Genomic DNA, 17,859 nt, shown 5'->3' on the forward strand with positions numbered 1-17,859 from the left:
GCTGCCACTGGGGATACCAATTACCACAGATGCCCTGCTGGAAAGAATATGCCTTGTTCTCAGCTGGCATTCAATGAAAATGTTTTGTGTTAGTTACTATTTGCTACTAAATAAGAAATGGAGCTGTTAAAACCAACAGGGAGGACTTGAAAAGCCCCAGAATTAATACCTGCAAGAACAAGTATTACAAAGAGCCTCTGAGAAAGGGAAAAAAAGTCACAAGGTTGTCAAATTCAAGTGCTTGAGGGCAGCTGCTGTGGGAACCCTTACCACTGGAACCTGTGCTCAGCACTGCCCCTGCTGGTCACCAGCCTCATGACCAGGCTGGTATCCTCTCTTCACCACTCAGGGAACCCCAGTGATGTGCCCAGTAGAGACACATAGGGTACTGCAGCTTCAAGGGTCATGTGTGAGCTCTTGGGAAGATGCTGATAATAGGTGCATCTCTTTCACCTATCCCACTCTTGCTGCCTGGAATGTGGGCTTGACAGCTGGAGTTCCAGAAGGCAAAGGGCTAAGGATGTCAGAGAAGGAAGAGAAAAGGGGCCTACGCCTTGATGAGAGACCCAATGTGATACAAGTCTCCCTGGCAGACCAGCCATGCATCTGGGCAGGTCAGAGGGCTGAAGCTGTCAGGAATCAGCCACACGGGCAGAACAGGTACAGCCCTCACTGCAGCTCCTCCCCTTGGGACAAGCTGTGGTAGGAGCCATGGGAATGGAGGGATTGAGGTGAGTAACTCACTTCTCCCTTCCTTCCCCGACCACGGCGATCCTCTTACTGTCTTCAGTCCAAGCAATGTCCTTGATCTTCCCGGCAAAAGGCTGGTACTCATACTTGAGTAGGTATTCCTTCTGTGTGGTATCCCAGATCCTCAATTTCCCAGAGACATCTAGGGACACAGATGAGCAGGGTGAGCCAACCCTTCTTCAGCAGCAGCTCTGGTTTCTTCAGCCTAGTTCTAGAGGCTGTGTGTGCCTGGCCTAGGCACCTAGCCAGTCCTAAGTCAAGCCATCACTTGCAAAGGGATGTCATGTGGGGTCTCTGCATTTCGCTTGGACACCATACCCTGTTTAGGTAACAGAAAAGCCCAGGGACACACAGAATATGCTCTGAAACAGTTCTGCTTTACAAATGAGGGCATCCAAATGGTGCTCAGGCCTCAGACCACCAAGTCCACTCAGAACAGGACTCCACTCTGGAACAGCACTACTGCACCTCTCTGGTGTGCTCTGCCAGGGAGACGGCAGCCCCACTTATCACACATGCACATGAACCATCCCATTCCTAGGATCTGGGACAGAGAAAGATGCTCTCACGAGACGGCCACGGCAGAAGCAATGAATGAATGGGAGCTGTGTTCAGAATGTGGAGCCAGTTCTGCTGTCAGTGCAGCACCAGCAGTGGACACGTGAAAGGAGCACCCCCCCGCCCCCAACAACCACAATGCTACCAGTAAGCAAAAGTCCCAACACACGCTTCCCAAATCAGCAGTGTTGGCTGCAGGAAGAAATAATAGCACTTCACACTAAATTTTTCTCGTGCTACTGGGTATTAAACTCAAGGGTGATCTACCACTGAGCTTCATTCCCAGCTTTTATTTTTGTTTTAAGAGAGGGTCTTAAGCTGCCAAGGCTGACCTTGAACTGCAATGGATCTTTCTGCCTAAGGCTCCCAAGTAGCTGGGATTATAGACATGCTCCACTGTGTCTGACTATTCTGTTAAGGCCTTAGAACCTATGTCTCATCCTTCAAGCAGGTAGGCATAGCTTCTCTGGGGGACTCCAGGCCACTGCAGTGAGCCTGGACAAACTCAGCAGCAGGTTCCAGTAAAAAGTGCTTCCGTTTCTTTCTCCCACACTAAGGGAGGGCAGAGCAGAAGCAGTGTAGGGCAACTATCATGCGCCTGGTCTTGGGAGCCAGTGTTGGATCCAAATTCAACCTCGGCTAAGTGTGAGCTCTGTGGGCCTCAAACAAGTCATGAGGGCTTTTTGGGGTCCTACCTACTACAGGAAAAAGAATACTGTCATCACTTAGGGATGCTGAAACTAACATGTAAAGTCCTAGTCCCCAGTGAGTACATGCTATGAGTTTACTGTGGCTTTGCAGAAAGACCCTTCCCCATGTGCAAACAGCCAGCGCCTAGACCCAGCAGGGCAGTGAGATCTGCAGATGCATGGGGGAACACATGAGGGGGCCTCTGTCACCTCTGGATGGGGTTCAGGAAGAAAGGCTGGCATGCTGCCAAGGGGTGTTCCAGAGACAACTGACCTGCTTAGTTAAGTCCCCTTGCTAATAAACAGGCTGGGGGTGATCAGGGATGTAGGGGTGGAGCCAGCAGAATTGGCAGCACTGGAGAGGACAAGCCTGCACAACCTCACACACACATACCTTCACCCACGCTTACCACAGCCACATGTTCTGCTGTGCTTGGGCACATTCAGGGGCTATGCTGCCCCACAGGGAAGACAATGCTCAACAGGACAGGGCAGAGGGTGTCCCAGCGCGTCACAGGACAGGGCCTAGCTTTTCCATCTCCTAGGCTCACAGACCTGCTGCTGATCTTCCTGCTAGCTGCAGCTCCATTCCCTGACTGGCATCCTCCCCCATCAGATGATTGGCCTCACATATTAACTAGGTCTTGCTTGTTTATTTCGTTCTTTCCACAAGCAGCTGGGGCAGAGACAGGGAGCCTGGGGATCAGGCACCGAGGCCTGAATCTGATGGGCCTAGGCCCACAGCAGTGGCCAAACCCTGACCCACACAGGCCAAGTATCTGCCCTGCAGAGGGCCCTGGAGGGAAAGCACAGTGAAAGAGGCATACCTGCAAAGGTCTATTGGCTGAGATAAGACCAGGCAGAGAAATTACAGAGTGTAGGAGATAGAGGTGTCAGGGAAGAGCTCCTTCCCCAGCAGGCTATGGTCCATACCTGGATGAGGAGCTAGCTGAGGGAAATAGCTGTCATTTTCCCCTGGTACTGGGGTCAGAACCCAGGCATATTCTATGTCAAAGCTAGACCTCCATCCCTTTTACAAAAAAAAAAAAAAAAAAATTTGAGATGGTCTCACTAAGTTTGCCTGGGCAGTCCTGAAAACCCACACTCCTCTTGCCTCGTCTCCCAAGTAACTGGGATTATAGGTATGTGTCACCATATCCAGTAACTGTGCTTGGTGTATCTGCATTATCCCTACACTCCACAAGTGCCATGGTACACAACCACTCAGCAAATACCATAGGGTGGAGCAGAGGGAGCACGCAGCAGTGGGCAGGGCCAGCTTTCCAGTCCCTAAGGAGATCTCAGCAACTCTTCATCTCTGGGCAGTCAGCTCTTCCTCTAGAAAGCCTTCCCTGGGCATAGGGCGAAACCAGGTATCTTGCCTTGAGGCCACTGCTGCACTCCAAGGGCTATCTGGGCATCACTGCCCAGATGCCAAGGAGCCTGCATGAAGTGGCAGACCAACATCAAAGCTACCCCTGAGGAAGGTGCTGAAAAGAGAATGGAGGCTGCCCCGGAAATGATCCTGCACTCCAAGGATTACAACATGGGAGTGTGAACTCCCAGAGCTCAAGTCTTATTCACTGCTGGTAGAAGTCTTCCAGAAGGTTCTGTTCTCCAGTAGCTGTTGACTAACAGCATCTTCTGGCCCCAGAGGGCTGGGGCTTTCTGGGAGTAAGCTGTGGCTTCCCAAGGTAATGGGACTCTAATGCCACACCAGGCACCAGTCTCCACTCACAAGCCAGAGTCTTCCCAGGCCTCCACACTCCAAACCCTCATCCACATTATTTTTAGCCCAGGGCCCTCATCTCTGCAGCAAATGTTCCACTGTAACCCTTAACAGTCACTTTGCTCTACTCAAAGAAATGGATTAGAAATACAAAAATATAATCTCTACCCCAAAACCTTGACTCCTCCATCATGTCTGGATACTTAAAAAAAAAAAAAAAAATTACAACCCACTTTTAAGAGGAGAACCTCAAGCTGGGGGTCACTCATTTATGTAGGCCATCTTTTATGCCAGGCTGCTGCACGGTTCTGCATTAGATCTGAAGGTCACTGACTTCTGTCCTGTTGAAAGGCCCCTGGGGATAGGGAGGCCAGGCCTGAGATGACAGGCTCTCTGCTGGGGCAGACAGCGTGGGAGCTGTGCCAAGCTGGGCGGACACCTTCATCAGCCACTTTTCTCTCCTGAGAAAACTTCTCAGAGCACCTGGTATTGGACACAATTTAAAAAGGCACCAGGGTCAAATTTTGAGGCTTAAATGAAGACATTTTGCTGGCAAGCAAGGCCACAACCAGGTGGGGATGGGTATTGGGCTAAAATAAACTATAGGATTAGAGTAAATTTTAAGATGCAGTCAGAGTAGACCTAAACATAAAAACTATTAAGTGCCTACTCTATCCCAGACTTCTGGCCCAGCCCTTCTTTGTGACCACAGCAGGCTGTTAGCAGCTATTAGCACACAGGTCATCCTGCTTCAGAACAGGATGAACAGAAACCCCTTCTCTAAAGCATGCCCTTGCTTCAGTGATGAATAAAATGGTCACCCTGGTGTCAGGTACCCACTCATGTAAGATCTGGGCTAGGTACCATGGCACATGTTGCTTCTTTGGATCCTCCTACCCTTTAAGGAGGCACTCAGTGCCCCAGCTTAAAGAACAGAAAACCAAGGATCAGGAAGCCAAGCTGAATAACTGCCTACAGAAGTAATAAGGGGAGAGCCTGGGTCCCTCAACCCTGCAGGCCACCATGACCCACATAAAGAGCTGCAGGGAGTGGTCACATGTCACCACGCACAGTGTGAGGGTGATGCAGACAAAATGGCTATAGCACCTGAAAATCCTGGTCCTCACTCTCCTGGTTGGGTAATTCAGAATTCCCTCCCAACTGTCACTTTCCAGCAATGCTGATGAAGCCCACATCAGCTCATTCAGATAGCCCTCCCTGGGGCTGAACACAGGCCACAGATATTTGTTGAGTGTATGAATGAATGAATGAGCAAATTAATGAGACACAGAATGTGCCCTCTACCTTCTGTGCCTCCCTTTCTCATCTGTAAAGGGCTAAACTCTACCTCAAAGAGTTTGACCAGGTAAATGAGTAAAACTCCTAAAAAATGCAAAGATCCTCATACCCCCTTCCTTTGGCCCAGCCCCCTACTGAGCCATACAGAAAGCCAGGCTGGAAAGGGCAAAGGCCAGAACTTGCTCTGAGGCCAGCTGGGAAAGGAGCAATGAATAAGGATGGCACAAAACACAGCTACAAAACACAAACCACACACTCACACCCCCTAGCACCAACATATCATGATGTAACGACCAACAGAGGCCTGGGGACAATCACACAGAAATGTTTCTGCTGATCTCAAAATTGGAACCTACTGAAACATTGCAAAATACAACATGTACTTTCTTGAACAAAGATTAGGTCTGAAATGGGGCATTTTGGAGGCACAGATATCCTTGTTGGTTCCAACTAAAACTAATCACCTTGGTTCTCTCACTTCTTAACTGAAATCTGCACACACCCCCCCCTTTCAAGCTGGGAGCAGGACTGGTTCTGAGCCCCACCACAAGCATCCAGGAACCATGCTCATTCAGGTACCTCCAGAGGCGATGTAGAAGCCACTGGGTGCGTACTTAGCCACCACAACCTGGTGGGCGTGCTCTGTGTAGATGTCCGCAACAGCTGGGTTCTGTAGGGAGAAGAGCACAGAGTCAGTGGAAGGAACAGAGGCCAACAGCTCCCTGCCCTCCAAATTCACCTATGAACACCTTTAAGAGTAACAGAGGGAAAATCCTGGAGTACTCCCATTTGCCCACCCACCTTTCTTGAGTTTAGGTAAATCTTTTTTCATCTGCTTTTGTGTAATTTCCACAACACATAAATATACTTGTGGAGTGTGCATTTGTACCGAGTTTGATTAAAAAAGAATCCTGAAACTAGCTTCTTCCCGTTTGTGGGGAGCTATGAGCAGATGCAGCATTTGGCTATGCTCATTCAGGTACCTCCAGAGGCGATGTAGAAGCCACTGGGTGCGTACTCTCCTGAAGTCGCCACTGCCAGGGAGTACCCATCCTACCCAGGTCACCCCTGTGTCCGGTGTCATCTAGGGCAGCTCCTGGCTCTGAGCTTGGAGCTGTCTATCAGAACCTTTGGCTTGGGAAGACATGCTGATTCCCCACGTTCCCGTGCTTCTTTGAGGCACTACCAAAGGCTGGCTGGACTTTGTGGCAAGGATGGGGCCAGTACTAGAAACTAGGAGCATCTTCAATATTCAGCAACAAGGTGTGAACAAGTGGTTGCCTGTCCTGCATCTCTCTACACCCACAATGGCTGCTCTCAGGTTCCAGTGGCACTTGCTTCAGGGAGGGAGCAGAGAGGTAGCTTTCTAGAGTCTCTGGCTCCTGATGTCAGCTCTCTGTATACCAGAATTCCCTGGAAAAGAGGCAGCTTCCTACCCCAGAAGACACAGCAAGTCCACAGGGGAGGAAACAGGATGCCATAATCCCCTCCCTTCTCCCTTTTACCCAACAACTTCCCAGGGGCTTGTCCATTCAGGCAGGCCTTCACCCCAAAGACTGATAGCCCTAACCTACAGCCCAACCAACACTTGGCACCTTCTGCCATGCTCATGTGACTTCTGCCTCTCTGAGCACCGTTCCCTTGCCAGCCACATGGCACTTTGCATCCACTATCCCAATTTAAGCAGCATCTTCTGAAGGAAGCTCCCAAGGTGGCCCCTCCTGGTTCTTCCATGCCTCCAAGGCATTAGCACATTCCTGAGACATTTATCTCTTTACCTCATGGCTTTTAGCAAGTAACATGTGCTCAGTAAAGGAGCAGCAGCTGGCTATGTCCGACTTTTGGGGAGGAAAAAAGTTCACGTTAAGACTTAACAGCATTATTTGGTATATGTGAATCATAACTTAATCCACTTTGAAATAAACATTTGCGAGTGAAATAGAGATATAGAGTATCCAAAGAAGTCATTATGAATGGCAAATAAGCATAGAACAAGGGCTCAATGTCATTAGTCTTGGGAAATCAAAACCAAAACTATACCAGTACACACCCGCTAGTATCAGTAAAATTAAAAAGACCAACATCACTGCATGCTGGCAAGGATGAAGGGGTGAGGGGATGTTCAGACAATGCTGTGGAAACACAAAATCTTAGTTGCAAACGATTCAGCTGCACAGGTTGTTCACACACACCCTACACCCAAACAACAGCCCCGCTCTCAGGGTATCTCCACAAGGAATGAAAGCCATATCTGCAGAAAGACTAAGACAGAAAGCAGACAATCAGGGCAGAAGATTGCTGGGAGCCAAGAGGGTTTTTCTTCCTGACTGTAGCCAGTCATGAGACTAGATAAGACTCCTCAGGACTCAAGCTGTTCACTTTTGTCTATTATCACATCCTTATGGAGGCCAAGATGCCCAGTGTCTACCTTCCATCTGCCTAACCCAACCCCACCTGCTCGACTTGTCCTCTGACATCAAGTTCCCTCACAGAGCATGTGGCTGACCCCAAGACACTAGCTCAGTGTCCATTCCAGCTGACTGAGGGCCCTGCACTCATAGAGGGAGCTCACCAGACTCTACAGATGACCAAGCCAATCCCGAGGGCAGTGACCTCCTCCCTAGGCTGCACTACCCTCCAAGGGTGGGGTCCCCTCAGAAAGGAAGGGCATCCAGGAATGGAAGATGACTAGGCAGGGGCCACTGGAGGAAGTCCTACCCCTGAAATTCCATCCCCTAAATGGCCAGGGTGTTTGCAGACATGGTGTGTGGAGCCCCACAGGGCACGGAATCCCGCGCGGCCAGATGAATCACTCACTCTCGTTTGTATTCCACATACAACTGGGTCAGCTATGGGGTGAGAGACTCCAAATTACAGATAATGACTTACATCTGAGTCATCCAGCCTCCTCCCACCCTCCTCAGCTCACAGTGGGAGGCCGTTACTATGCCAGGAAGGTGGCACACTTCCCCTGCCCCCAGTGTGTCACTCTGGGTGTGAGGCCCAATCCAAACTCGCTGACAGCCTGTGTCCTTGCCCTGCAGATGCCCTCCCCAACCCCCCACCCCACCGTCTCCTGTTGTCCTGAAGACAGAATTCAGGTGAGCAGCCCATGTGTGGAGGAGTCCTGGAGTGAAGAGGTGAGTTGGGAGGAAAGCCACTGCAGGAGCAGGGATGTGCAGTCACCACTGTGGGTATGTTTCCTCGGGGCTGGGATACGACCCACCTCCCAAGTCCCTTTCCAGCGCTCCTATAGGCTGAATGGGCTCAAGCAATTCCAAAACTCAGGATTACAGGCAGAAAGCAGGGAGCCCAGGCACAAGAGGTCCAGTGGACCTCGACCAAGGGACTGCCCAGTCTCCATTAGCTCCCAAGCGTTTCCTTTTCCCACTCACTCCCAATTCAGTTTTCCTGTTCCTCTTGAGGACACGTGACAATGGCTTTCTAGCCATTCCCTCTACTTCCCTCAGTCTGTCTTTTGACACCTCTAATACTCCTCCCACCCCCCTCACATGGATGTTCTGTCTGTACCGCAGTCCTCTCTTCCCTGGGAATCCTGTCAAACAGGAGAAGCTGGAAAGACTCCCCCTACACCTTCAGTCTGTCCTGCAAACAAGCACACAGCTGTGCACTACTCAGCCATGCTCTACTCAAGGGAGCACCCAGCCTAGCCACCCCTGCAGCTCCCAAGGTTCTCTTGCCTAGGGTGTTCTTAGTCTTAAGCAGTGAGAAATAGATGGGGGGGTGGCCAGGTCAGAGGTAGGGGTAACCGACAGGCCAGCTGTGATGGCCCAGGGTCCCACAGCTTGGCTTGCTCAATTCCTAGCTCGAAGTGACACTGACAGAACATGGTGCAATGTTGGACAGGTATCCCAACCAAAATGTTGAAACAGGCAGACAAGCACTACAAATGGGGCCTCTGTGCATTTTAGTTGCTGAGGGCACCAGGGAGCCCACAGTGGAAACCTTGGGCTTCTAGCAGTGCCAACCTGGGCAACAAGAACACACACTTCCAGGCCTGAGAGCAGATCCTGCTGGGCTGGGCCTATGTGCTAAACAAATGTGCAGTGCAGGGCCCTGCTGACCAAGACCAAAAGCTGAATCGCTGCAGAAACATAGCTCCAAAGAAGCGAGATAAACCTTTGCACTTTCAGAAGAGATCTCATACCTAGGGAAAGCTGAACCCAAAGGCTCAGCTCTTGGCCGCACTGTCCCACAGACAGATCTTGAAAAGTGCAACTTGTTCCTTTTCTCAAAGAATTACCCAACACCTGCCCGGTTCCAGCCCTGGAGGCCCAGCCTGTGTGGATGGCCCTGTGATCCCTGAGTGCATCAGTATCCCTCATGGACTACCAAAACAGTATCACCTCACTTCTGCCCGCACTTGTCTACCCAGCCGGGACATTACTGAGTAGTCACCTAGGAAGTCTTAGGGACAGCTAAAGGGTTCAAGTCCTAGCACCTTCCCCCAGTGTCAGTATCCTCACCTGGAAAAAGATGAATGGCAGCCCACATCCAACAGACCCTAAGGTGAAGGCAGAGAGCATACCTGCTGTGAGAGCTGACTCAGTTACACCTCATGCTGCCCATAGTAACATGCTCCCTGCTTGTTCTTCCAGGTATGAACATGGAAGAGAATGAGGCAAGTACAAGTGCCAGGATACCCTGCATGCAATGCACTGACCTGCCCTAAGAGGCACGGGGTAGTGAATGGCAGTGCTCCTGCAGCTCAGCAGCTGACCAGAGAGGTAGGGCTAGGGACGGAATACAGAGGTGAGATGGCCCTTTTATACCCGATCCTAAATGCAGGTACGTTTTTCAGGAAGAAATGACAAGCAAGCCAACAAAGCTGGGAACCTGGAGACATTTCTTGGGCAAAGGGCACATTGCCTGGCTCTTAGATGGGACAGAGGAAGAAAGGGCCCTCCCCAGGGTGAAGGACACAGAAGGACGCCTCTGTGCAACCTGAGCCAGTGCGGCTTCCACAGAATGGCCCACAGGACTCTCTCCCCACTGCCTGAAGAGGGAGGCTGCAACCTTTTTTTTTAACCTCAAAGATGGTTGTGATATCACTCCCCTCTCCTCCCCCACAGGAAAGAAACACATCAAGGCCACTCTACAGGGGTCCTGGATGAGAATCCCAGCGCTATTTCCTCAAAGATGCTGTGTCTCAAGCCTCTTCCCTGAGAACTCTTTCTCAGCCCCCAAGACCCAACAGTAATGTGCTGCTCCTCCAGCAGCTCCTTACTACCCTGTTTCACGGCTGGCTCTTCTCTCATGTTCTCAAAGCTCTGGTGATTCTTGCAAAGTGCTTTAATCCGGTGTCAGAACGTCATTTATCGGGCTTCTCAAAGGAGCACACTGGCATTTTGGGTCCAATAATTCTGTTAGAAGATGATTCTCTGTGTTGTAGGATGTTTAACTGTATCTTTGGCTTCTACCCACTAGATACCAGTAGCACAAAAATGTCTTCAAACATTGCCAAACAGCCCACAGGGAAATGAGGGTGGGGGCAAAACCCACCCCTCCTGAGAGCCAGTGATTCAAGTCTCAGCCCCTGGCTTACAGGCATGGTTCACCAAGGCGTTGAGTACCAGGAACCAAGGGATGGCTGCACCCACCCACGAGTCCATCATGCATTCACCTGGGAGCAACTTCCAAACTTGTCTCCCTGCCTCAAGCCTGCCACTGCAGGCTTGATCTTACCACTTGTCTGCCTACCTTTTCTAAGGGCTCCAGTGCTCTCCAGCACAGGGCTGCCTACCCCACCACCACCACTATCTGCTCACAGACAACCCCAGCCTCATCATCTGCTGTTCCCAACTCAACAGTGAGTTCCCTTATTAGAAGGGGAAGTCCTTCTAATAAAGACACACATGAGCAGAGACTTAGGGAGGGAGGAGGGAGCAAGAGCTGTAGTCACCTAAGGGAGACTATCCAGGCAAGGGCAAGCAATAGTTCTGAGAAGGATTCCCAACTCAAAAGCCACTGCTTCCCCTCACTGGTCAGGGGGTCAGGCTGAAGGGTCTCTTGGGGTTCCTGGCTCCAGAGGATGCGTGTGCCCGGGGGATCAGCACACCATTTCCTTCTGCTGCCTGAAACTCATTTAATTCCTTCCCACTACAGTGTGCTCTGTGTGGCTAAGGCTTCTAACCTCACCTCTCCTTGCAAGTATAAGACCAGACAAGGGACCTAAGTCTTCAAGCTCTGTCCCATTACCCACACGTGCAGGGACATACAATGGGTCCTTCTGCATGGGACAGGTAGCAGATCATGCCAAGTGAAACCTGGTGTGTTCAACAACTTGCAAACTGGTCTACATCTTGCTCAAGAAATTAAGTTCACAGACACAGAACCTGGCTACAAAGCAATGTCAAACTATTACAAACACTTCACTCCTTGAAATTCAATTTTATAGACATAATTTCCTCAAATGTGTATTTTAATTCCAGAATCTAGGAACTGGACACTTAAAAAAAAAAAAAAAGTCAGTCCCACACTTGCCAGCATGGCAGAACTGTCAGAAAGTTCGTTTTCAGGAGCAAGTGAAGTGATCCTGGCATAAATCACCACGAGGTTCTTCCACAGCCCCTGGAGTAAGCCTCTGGTGTCTGCACAGGTCAGACAAGGCAGGGGCAATATGGGCCTCAAGGTAGTAGTGTCTAAGGACCTTGCAGCCAAGAAGGAACCTCCACAGACCTGAGCAGACACCAGCCCACGGGGCACCTTCATGAAGCCCTCTGCATGCACCAATATCCCCTCCTTGGGTTGCTTCTTGCCAAGCAAGTAGCCCATGCTGCTCACTGCAACCTTACTCCAGGAGCTCTCTCTTGGGACAATTAGTTCCTAGATAGATGGCCACTATCACACCACTACATTATTATAACCCTGGAGAGAATTTCTCCTTTAAGTGAGGCATGGGATGTGTTGAAAAAGATAAAAAAAATCCGTTCATTTAGCAAGTGCCATTATGTTGGGTTCACAAATCAACAAAATAAATGACAGGTAGTTCGCAGTAGAAAGTTGACAAGAGTTCTCTCCAGTGAGTTTAAAAGATGGGTTCCACAAAAACCGAGGTCCAGCCACCTAAACTAACAGAACTTTACCTCGACTCAGGCAGGAAAAGCTTGGTACTTCAACCAACTGTAACTTTTGAGCAACTGCCTGTGCCAAACACTCTTCCAGGGTGAGGACATACTGTGTCTGAAACAGGGAAAGCCCTGCTTTCCTGAGGCCAATGTCTAGATGGGACCAAAGGCAGGCATCTAGTTACAGGGGGCAGTGGTCTACCTGCCACTTACTGTAACAGAGGAGTGTGTAGAAATGCTAATTAGGGGTAACCCTTCTAATAAAGATACATATGACCAGAGACTTAGGGAGGAAGGGAGGAGGGAGCAAGACCACAGTTACCTGAGGGAGAATATATAGGCAAGGGCAAGCAATAGTTCTAAAAAGAATGTGCAGTATGTCCAAGAAGCAAGCAGGACTGGAGTTGCCAGAGGGGATGAGGAGGCTTCCTCTACTGAAGAACTCTAGCTTTCACTCAGAAAGCAAGGCCACTGGAGAGTAAGCACCAAGGAGACTTGATCCCATGTGCCTGAACACAATGCCAGCTCATGTTAAGAGCCGACTACTGGGCAGCAAGGGTGGAAGCTGGGAGAATTGTCTGGCCAGTTTCAGGTTCTTCTGGGCAATAACCCAGGTGGGAGAAGATGGTAGTGTGAATACAGATAGAAGTAGAGGACTGCTAATTTGTCAGAATTCTGCAGATACTTTTAATGCAGAGCCAGCTGGACCTGGAGAATCAACTGTGGTGGGGCAGGAAGTGGGGGACACAGTGGAGTCCCAGGTCACAAGCTTTAACTGCTGGAGGGATGAAGTCACTTTCTTGGGGTCAGGGGGAGCACGTACAAAACTCAAAAAGTGGCTTGGGGTATATTGAGTTTGATATGCCAACTAGATATCTCAATCTCCCATGATCTTCCTTTTCCCTAAGCTTGTATTCTAACCGGACCATCTTTCTTCCTATACCCTGAATGTTCATGAGAATCCATACCTCACTTTCTCCAGAGATACTCTGCCCTGATAAAAATCTTTACCCTCTTTTACTTGAAGACCAGCTGCCCATCGAAAAACCAAGTGCCTTACAACATCCAGTACAGGGAGGGATGTAGTAGTGGCAGGCAGCTCATGCTGTTCAAGCACTACAGGAACTTAAAAACTAGGTAGGAAGGGAAGGGGATGTGCCTTCAGTTGGGAATGGTGAACCCTGGAGAGAGGTGTGAATGAGGACCTCAGAAAGCATAGGCAGAAGAGGCTTCATTGGGCTAAGTCCTTGCAAAGGGGTGCTCATCCCTGGCCTCTACCACCTGGCTGAGCAGGATCCTCTATGCAATAACAGGCCACGTGGGAGGAAGGGACACCAGCATAATAGTAGCCAGGGTTACTCCAAGCAGTTCTAGATGGAAGTGAATAGACTGCAGTGATATTGGGAGGTGATCCTGGGGACCAAGCCAAATACTGTTCCACATCCCTGAAAATACTTTAGTGCACCTTTACTACCAAACTACTGAGTGCCTGCTTGAGGCCACTTCAATTTTACCTTCTCCAAATCCAGAACTTCATTCCAAGTTTTTTTTTTTTTCCTTTTCTTTTTTGTTATCAGGGATTGAACACAAAGGTGGTTAACCACTTAGCCACACCCCCAGGCCTTTTTTGTATTTTATTTAAAGACAGGGTCTGAGTTGTTTGGGGCCTTGCTAAGTTGCTGAGGCTGGCTTTGAACTCACAATCCTCCTGCCTCAGCTTCCCGAGTTACTGGGATTACAGGCGTGCAACATAGTGCCCAGTCCATTTTAAGTTTTTGATGACTATTCCCCAGCTCTGAGCATGGCAGAGACAGCTTTCTTTGAATCCACGTGACTAGCAAGGTGTTAGCATCTTCAAGGCAGGTTCACTCCCACCCACCTCATCATTTGAGGTGCCCAGCAATCATTGGCAGGCAGAATCCACTGACAGAGCTCCATCTTTAGTAGAAGAACATCCATAACAGGATGGCTTACCCAGGAAGAAAAGGACATAGCCAGCACCACCTCAAACCAAGAAGTAGTCTCTGCTTTTACACACATGGAAACAGGCCCACAGATCCCCTGCTTTCCCACAGGCAGCTAGCTGTAAGGTTAAGGGCCTATGATGAGCCACAACCTTGACCCGCCAAAGGTACCTAACAGCAGAGATTGAGTTGAAGCCAACATCTCTTGTGAGCAAATCAGTCAAACCCAACCTTATCAATCCCACACCTAAAAACAGCACAGAAACCCTCCCAAATGGCCTTGCTGGCTCCTCCTGCTTCTACTCTGGGTTTCACCTCCCAGGCTGAGTATGGGAGAAGCAATCCTGGAAGTGGGTTTTTTTTTTTTTTTTTTTTTAAAAACAAACAGATTGGGTTATTTCAATACAGAGAAAAAACCATGAATTTGCAAGGACTTCCCTAGCTAGCTCTAGAAGGATTTTCAGCCTGGGTACAAGGTGCCTGCAGAGGATGATTCATGGGAATAAACTGGTTCCTGTTTTCAGATGGGTAGCGGCAGATCAGGATGAAGTCCAGAGGACTGGGTGTGTTAGTCTGGGCTCGGTGCACTGGGAAACGAAGGGCATTAATATGATTCTGCGTGAGGGCCATTTACCCAGTGCTCAATGTGTGCCAGGCATGGCTGGCCTTGAGGACTATCAGCTCATTCAGTGTCAGCCCCAGGGAGTCAGAGGAAGTGTGTGTGTGTGTGTGGGGGGGAGGGGGCCATCACCTCAATTTTGCAAATGAGAAAACTGAGCTCAGAGAAGCCCAAGTCACCCAATCACCAGGGATCAAGCCCATAAGGGTCTGTCTGATCCCTCAATCTAGGGCCTCAGTTTCCCCATCAAAACAAGGGGGGCCTGGGGGCTCCTGAGGTTCGGCTCCAAAGCTGAGGGGGCGTGGCGCCCACCCCCACCCCAGGCCACGGGGCGGGAAGACTAAAAGAATTCACCTACTCCTCAGGAAGCGCGCAGGGGCAGGGACCGAACCGGGACGGGTGGGGTGCGGGGTACTCACGTCGATGTTCCTCAGGATGACACACTTGCCATTGGTGTACAGAAAATTGTTGCCCTTAGGGTCGCCGCCGAGGATTTTGGAAACGCCCCTCTCCACCTGGGGGAGGCTGGCGAACACCTTCTCTGTGGAGACACGAACGCACAGGAAGTGTGAGAGGCGGCCCCTGCCGCAGCCCGGAGCCCAGCGGAGGGTCCCAGGGAGTAGAGGGGGCCCCCGAACCGGCCGAGGCCGGTCACCTGTTGCCTGTCGCGGGAGGGGCGGCCGCCACTTTCGAGGAGCGCAGGGGCTGGCGCGACTTCCTGGTTCATGTCCGGGGCAGGCCCTCCGAGGCGCGGGCTCCGCAGCCTGGCCCGCAACGCCAACTTCGGGCGGCCCGGGCTGGGGGCGCCGGCCCGCACCCCGGGCGGCCGGGCGCGCCGCCGACCCGCACCCTCCCCGCCGCCGGGCGCCGAGGCCGGCAGCCGCGCCCGCACGGGGCCCAGCGCGCACTCACTGATCTCGTACGGCATCCTCGCCCACTTGTTACCGCGCCGTGCTCGCCGAGAGCTTGCGGGGCCCGCCGCGCCGCGAGTCACACCTGGCCGAGGCCGAGTCCGGGGACTGGGACCGGGCGGAAGGCGGCGCCGGGCGTGCCGGGCGCGGAGGGGGCGGTCCGAAGCCAGGCTCCGGGGCCGGCTCGCGCCTGCCCTGCGCGCTGCCGCTGCGGCGCCCAACCCGGAAGCGCGGCCCCGCGCGCGGCTCGCCCCCAGCTTTGACCATATATAGTCAAGCGCTCAGCTCGGCAGCTGCGGCCTCGGGAGCATGCGCGGGCTGCCGCGCCCCTCCTCCGGGTCCACCCCGGAAGTGACGTCCCACAGCGGCTGCGGCCCTGTGAAAAGGCGGCGCGGGGCCCAGGCTCCCTCAGAAGGGTGTCTGGAGTGGGAAGGTGCGGGTTCTCGGGCGGAAGGCTGGGAGGGTATTAGCTGCTGCTCCTGAAGTGAGCGAAGCGCGGAAGGCTTGGGCACAGTGGGTCGGTGGTGGGAGCGGGTTCGGGTCTTTCTCGAGTTTTTGGGGTGGGCTCTCCCCAAATTTGAGGTTGACGGCGCCGGGCGTTCCCGAGCCGGCAGCCTTCTGGTTTTTGCAGAAGTCTTGAAACCCGTGCTGGTTTTGCAAACAGGGTACTTCTTTCTTTTCGGGTATGACTCATCTCGTTTTCTAAAAAAGTTAAGATGGCTGTGAGGAAAACGAAGGCACCAGCTTCGGCCTCTCAGGAGCTGGTGAATTTCGTGCGTATGTCAAGCTCTATTGAATTCGACGGGGCGACTACAAAGCAAACGTGGCTTAATCGTTCCCAAACTTGAGGGGATGTACTTCTAGTTCCCTGCTCCTCGAGAATTTCTTAAAAGCCAAGAAATTAAGGGCCGAAAGGATGTGGGTGCTAAGAAAACCGGGGCTTGTTGCCTAAAAAGGCGAGAGGAGAAAAAGAACTCCCACTTAAGTCTGCAGCGGGGAAAACCAGGTCCCCCAAAGCACTGCGGCTTCGAACCTTGACTTTAAGGAGGGTGGGTGCGGATGGGGGCTAAAGTGAAGACCTCTTAGTCACTTGAGGATACTTGAAGTCCCACACCCATGCTAGGAAACCTGGCAGTGATCCTCATTGTTCCTCAAGCTGCTGAGTCCTGTTGGTTGTACTTGAAGCTGTATCCATCTTCATTTGCTACCTGGTCTGCTGGGTACTGCTGCAGAATCCAGCCCTCACCTGGGCCTTGGTCACACGAGTCTCCACCTGTACCTCATTGTTCTCTAGGGTGCCTGAGCTCTCAAAAATGACTTAAACATGTAGGGGCTCCAAGTTCTATGAAGCAAACTGAAGATTTTAAATAGTCCATCAGGGTCTGATGGGACTCAGGATTGCTTGACTACTACTCTTGGGGTCCCTTCGTCCTCTTTGCACTAACATCAGTATCTTTGTTGCAGGAACATCCCAGGCATGTATTCTGTTCCCAGATCCTCTGATATTTTCCTACTTGAAACTTGCTGCCTAGGGGATCTACCTGGGTGACTTTCTGGAGTACTTCATCACTGACTTTTCACTTATCCTGATCACCTTACTTTAAACTTCAGCCTTTAAACAAATATCTGTAGCTCTATAGCAATCACATATCCTCCAAAGCAGACCTATTCCTGGCCCTCCTTTCCCTGTGATACTTGTTGGCTGGAACATAACTTAGGTGTTAAGATCTTACAATACCTATTGGAAGAAGGAAATGGACTCCAGGTGAATTGTGCTGAGTGATCTCTTGTGTAATGAGAGCAAACAAATATCTAGCTCTATAGCAATCACCTGTTCTCCATACTTGCTGGCTGGATCATAACCAAGGCTCAAACGGATGACCCCCACTTCCCACCAACCATTCTTGAGGAAAAGCAAAAGTGCCTCTCTAAACTGAAAGGTCCTAGGAGTGTTAAGGCTGTACAAAATGAGATTCCTGAAACATAGTCCACATACAATTGTACTGGTCCTGAGAAACCAGCTTTTGATCAGACCTAAGTGAGGCTGTTAAAGCAAGTATTGTAACTATGCGCACTCCTAGTACACTTTGGTTCCTTAGATTTCCTCATAGTTTTCCTCCTTTAAGCTCTTGGGAGTGGGTAGCCTTCATGTGTATGTATAAAGCCTTGTCGGAGTTGACACTGCAACCACAATGCAAAAATTGACTCAAACATTTGAAAGCCTGACAGGATGGTGGGCTTTATGGCTTATT

General features: G+C 51.0%; 1 protein-coding gene across 4 annotated transcripts in view; it reads right to left on the bottom strand.

Moving 5' to 3' along the window:
• The window catches only part of Wdr1 (WD repeat domain 1), a 40,563-nt gene extending 24,754 nt beyond the window's left edge, over positions 1-15,809 (bottom strand). For 3 of the 4 annotated variants that reach the window (XM_078021039.1, XM_078021037.1, XM_078021036.1), the window contains exons 1-4: positions 15,609-15,761; positions 15,116-15,237; positions 5,605-5,695; positions 745-892 (exon numbers count right to left, since the gene is read on the bottom strand). In XM_078021039.1, the coding sequence (XP_077877165.1) occupies positions 745-892; positions 5,605-5,695; positions 15,116-15,237; positions 15,609-15,624 (377 nt within the window). In that variant the 5' untranslated portion in view covers positions 15,625-15,761. Of the gene's footprint in view, positions 1-744; positions 893-5,604; positions 5,696-15,115; positions 15,238-15,608 lie in introns of all 4 variants that reach the window. The other variant, XM_078021038.1, reaches the window with a different exon arrangement.
• Positions 15,810-17,859: the final 2,050 nt, after the last annotated feature.

This window comes from Ictidomys tridecemlineatus, chromosome 9 (genome assembly GCF_052094955.1).
Source record: "Ictidomys tridecemlineatus isolate mIctTri1 chromosome 9, mIctTri1.hap1, whole genome shotgun sequence".
Taxonomy (NCBI): Eukaryota; Metazoa; Chordata; class Mammalia; order Rodentia; family Sciuridae; genus Ictidomys; species Ictidomys tridecemlineatus.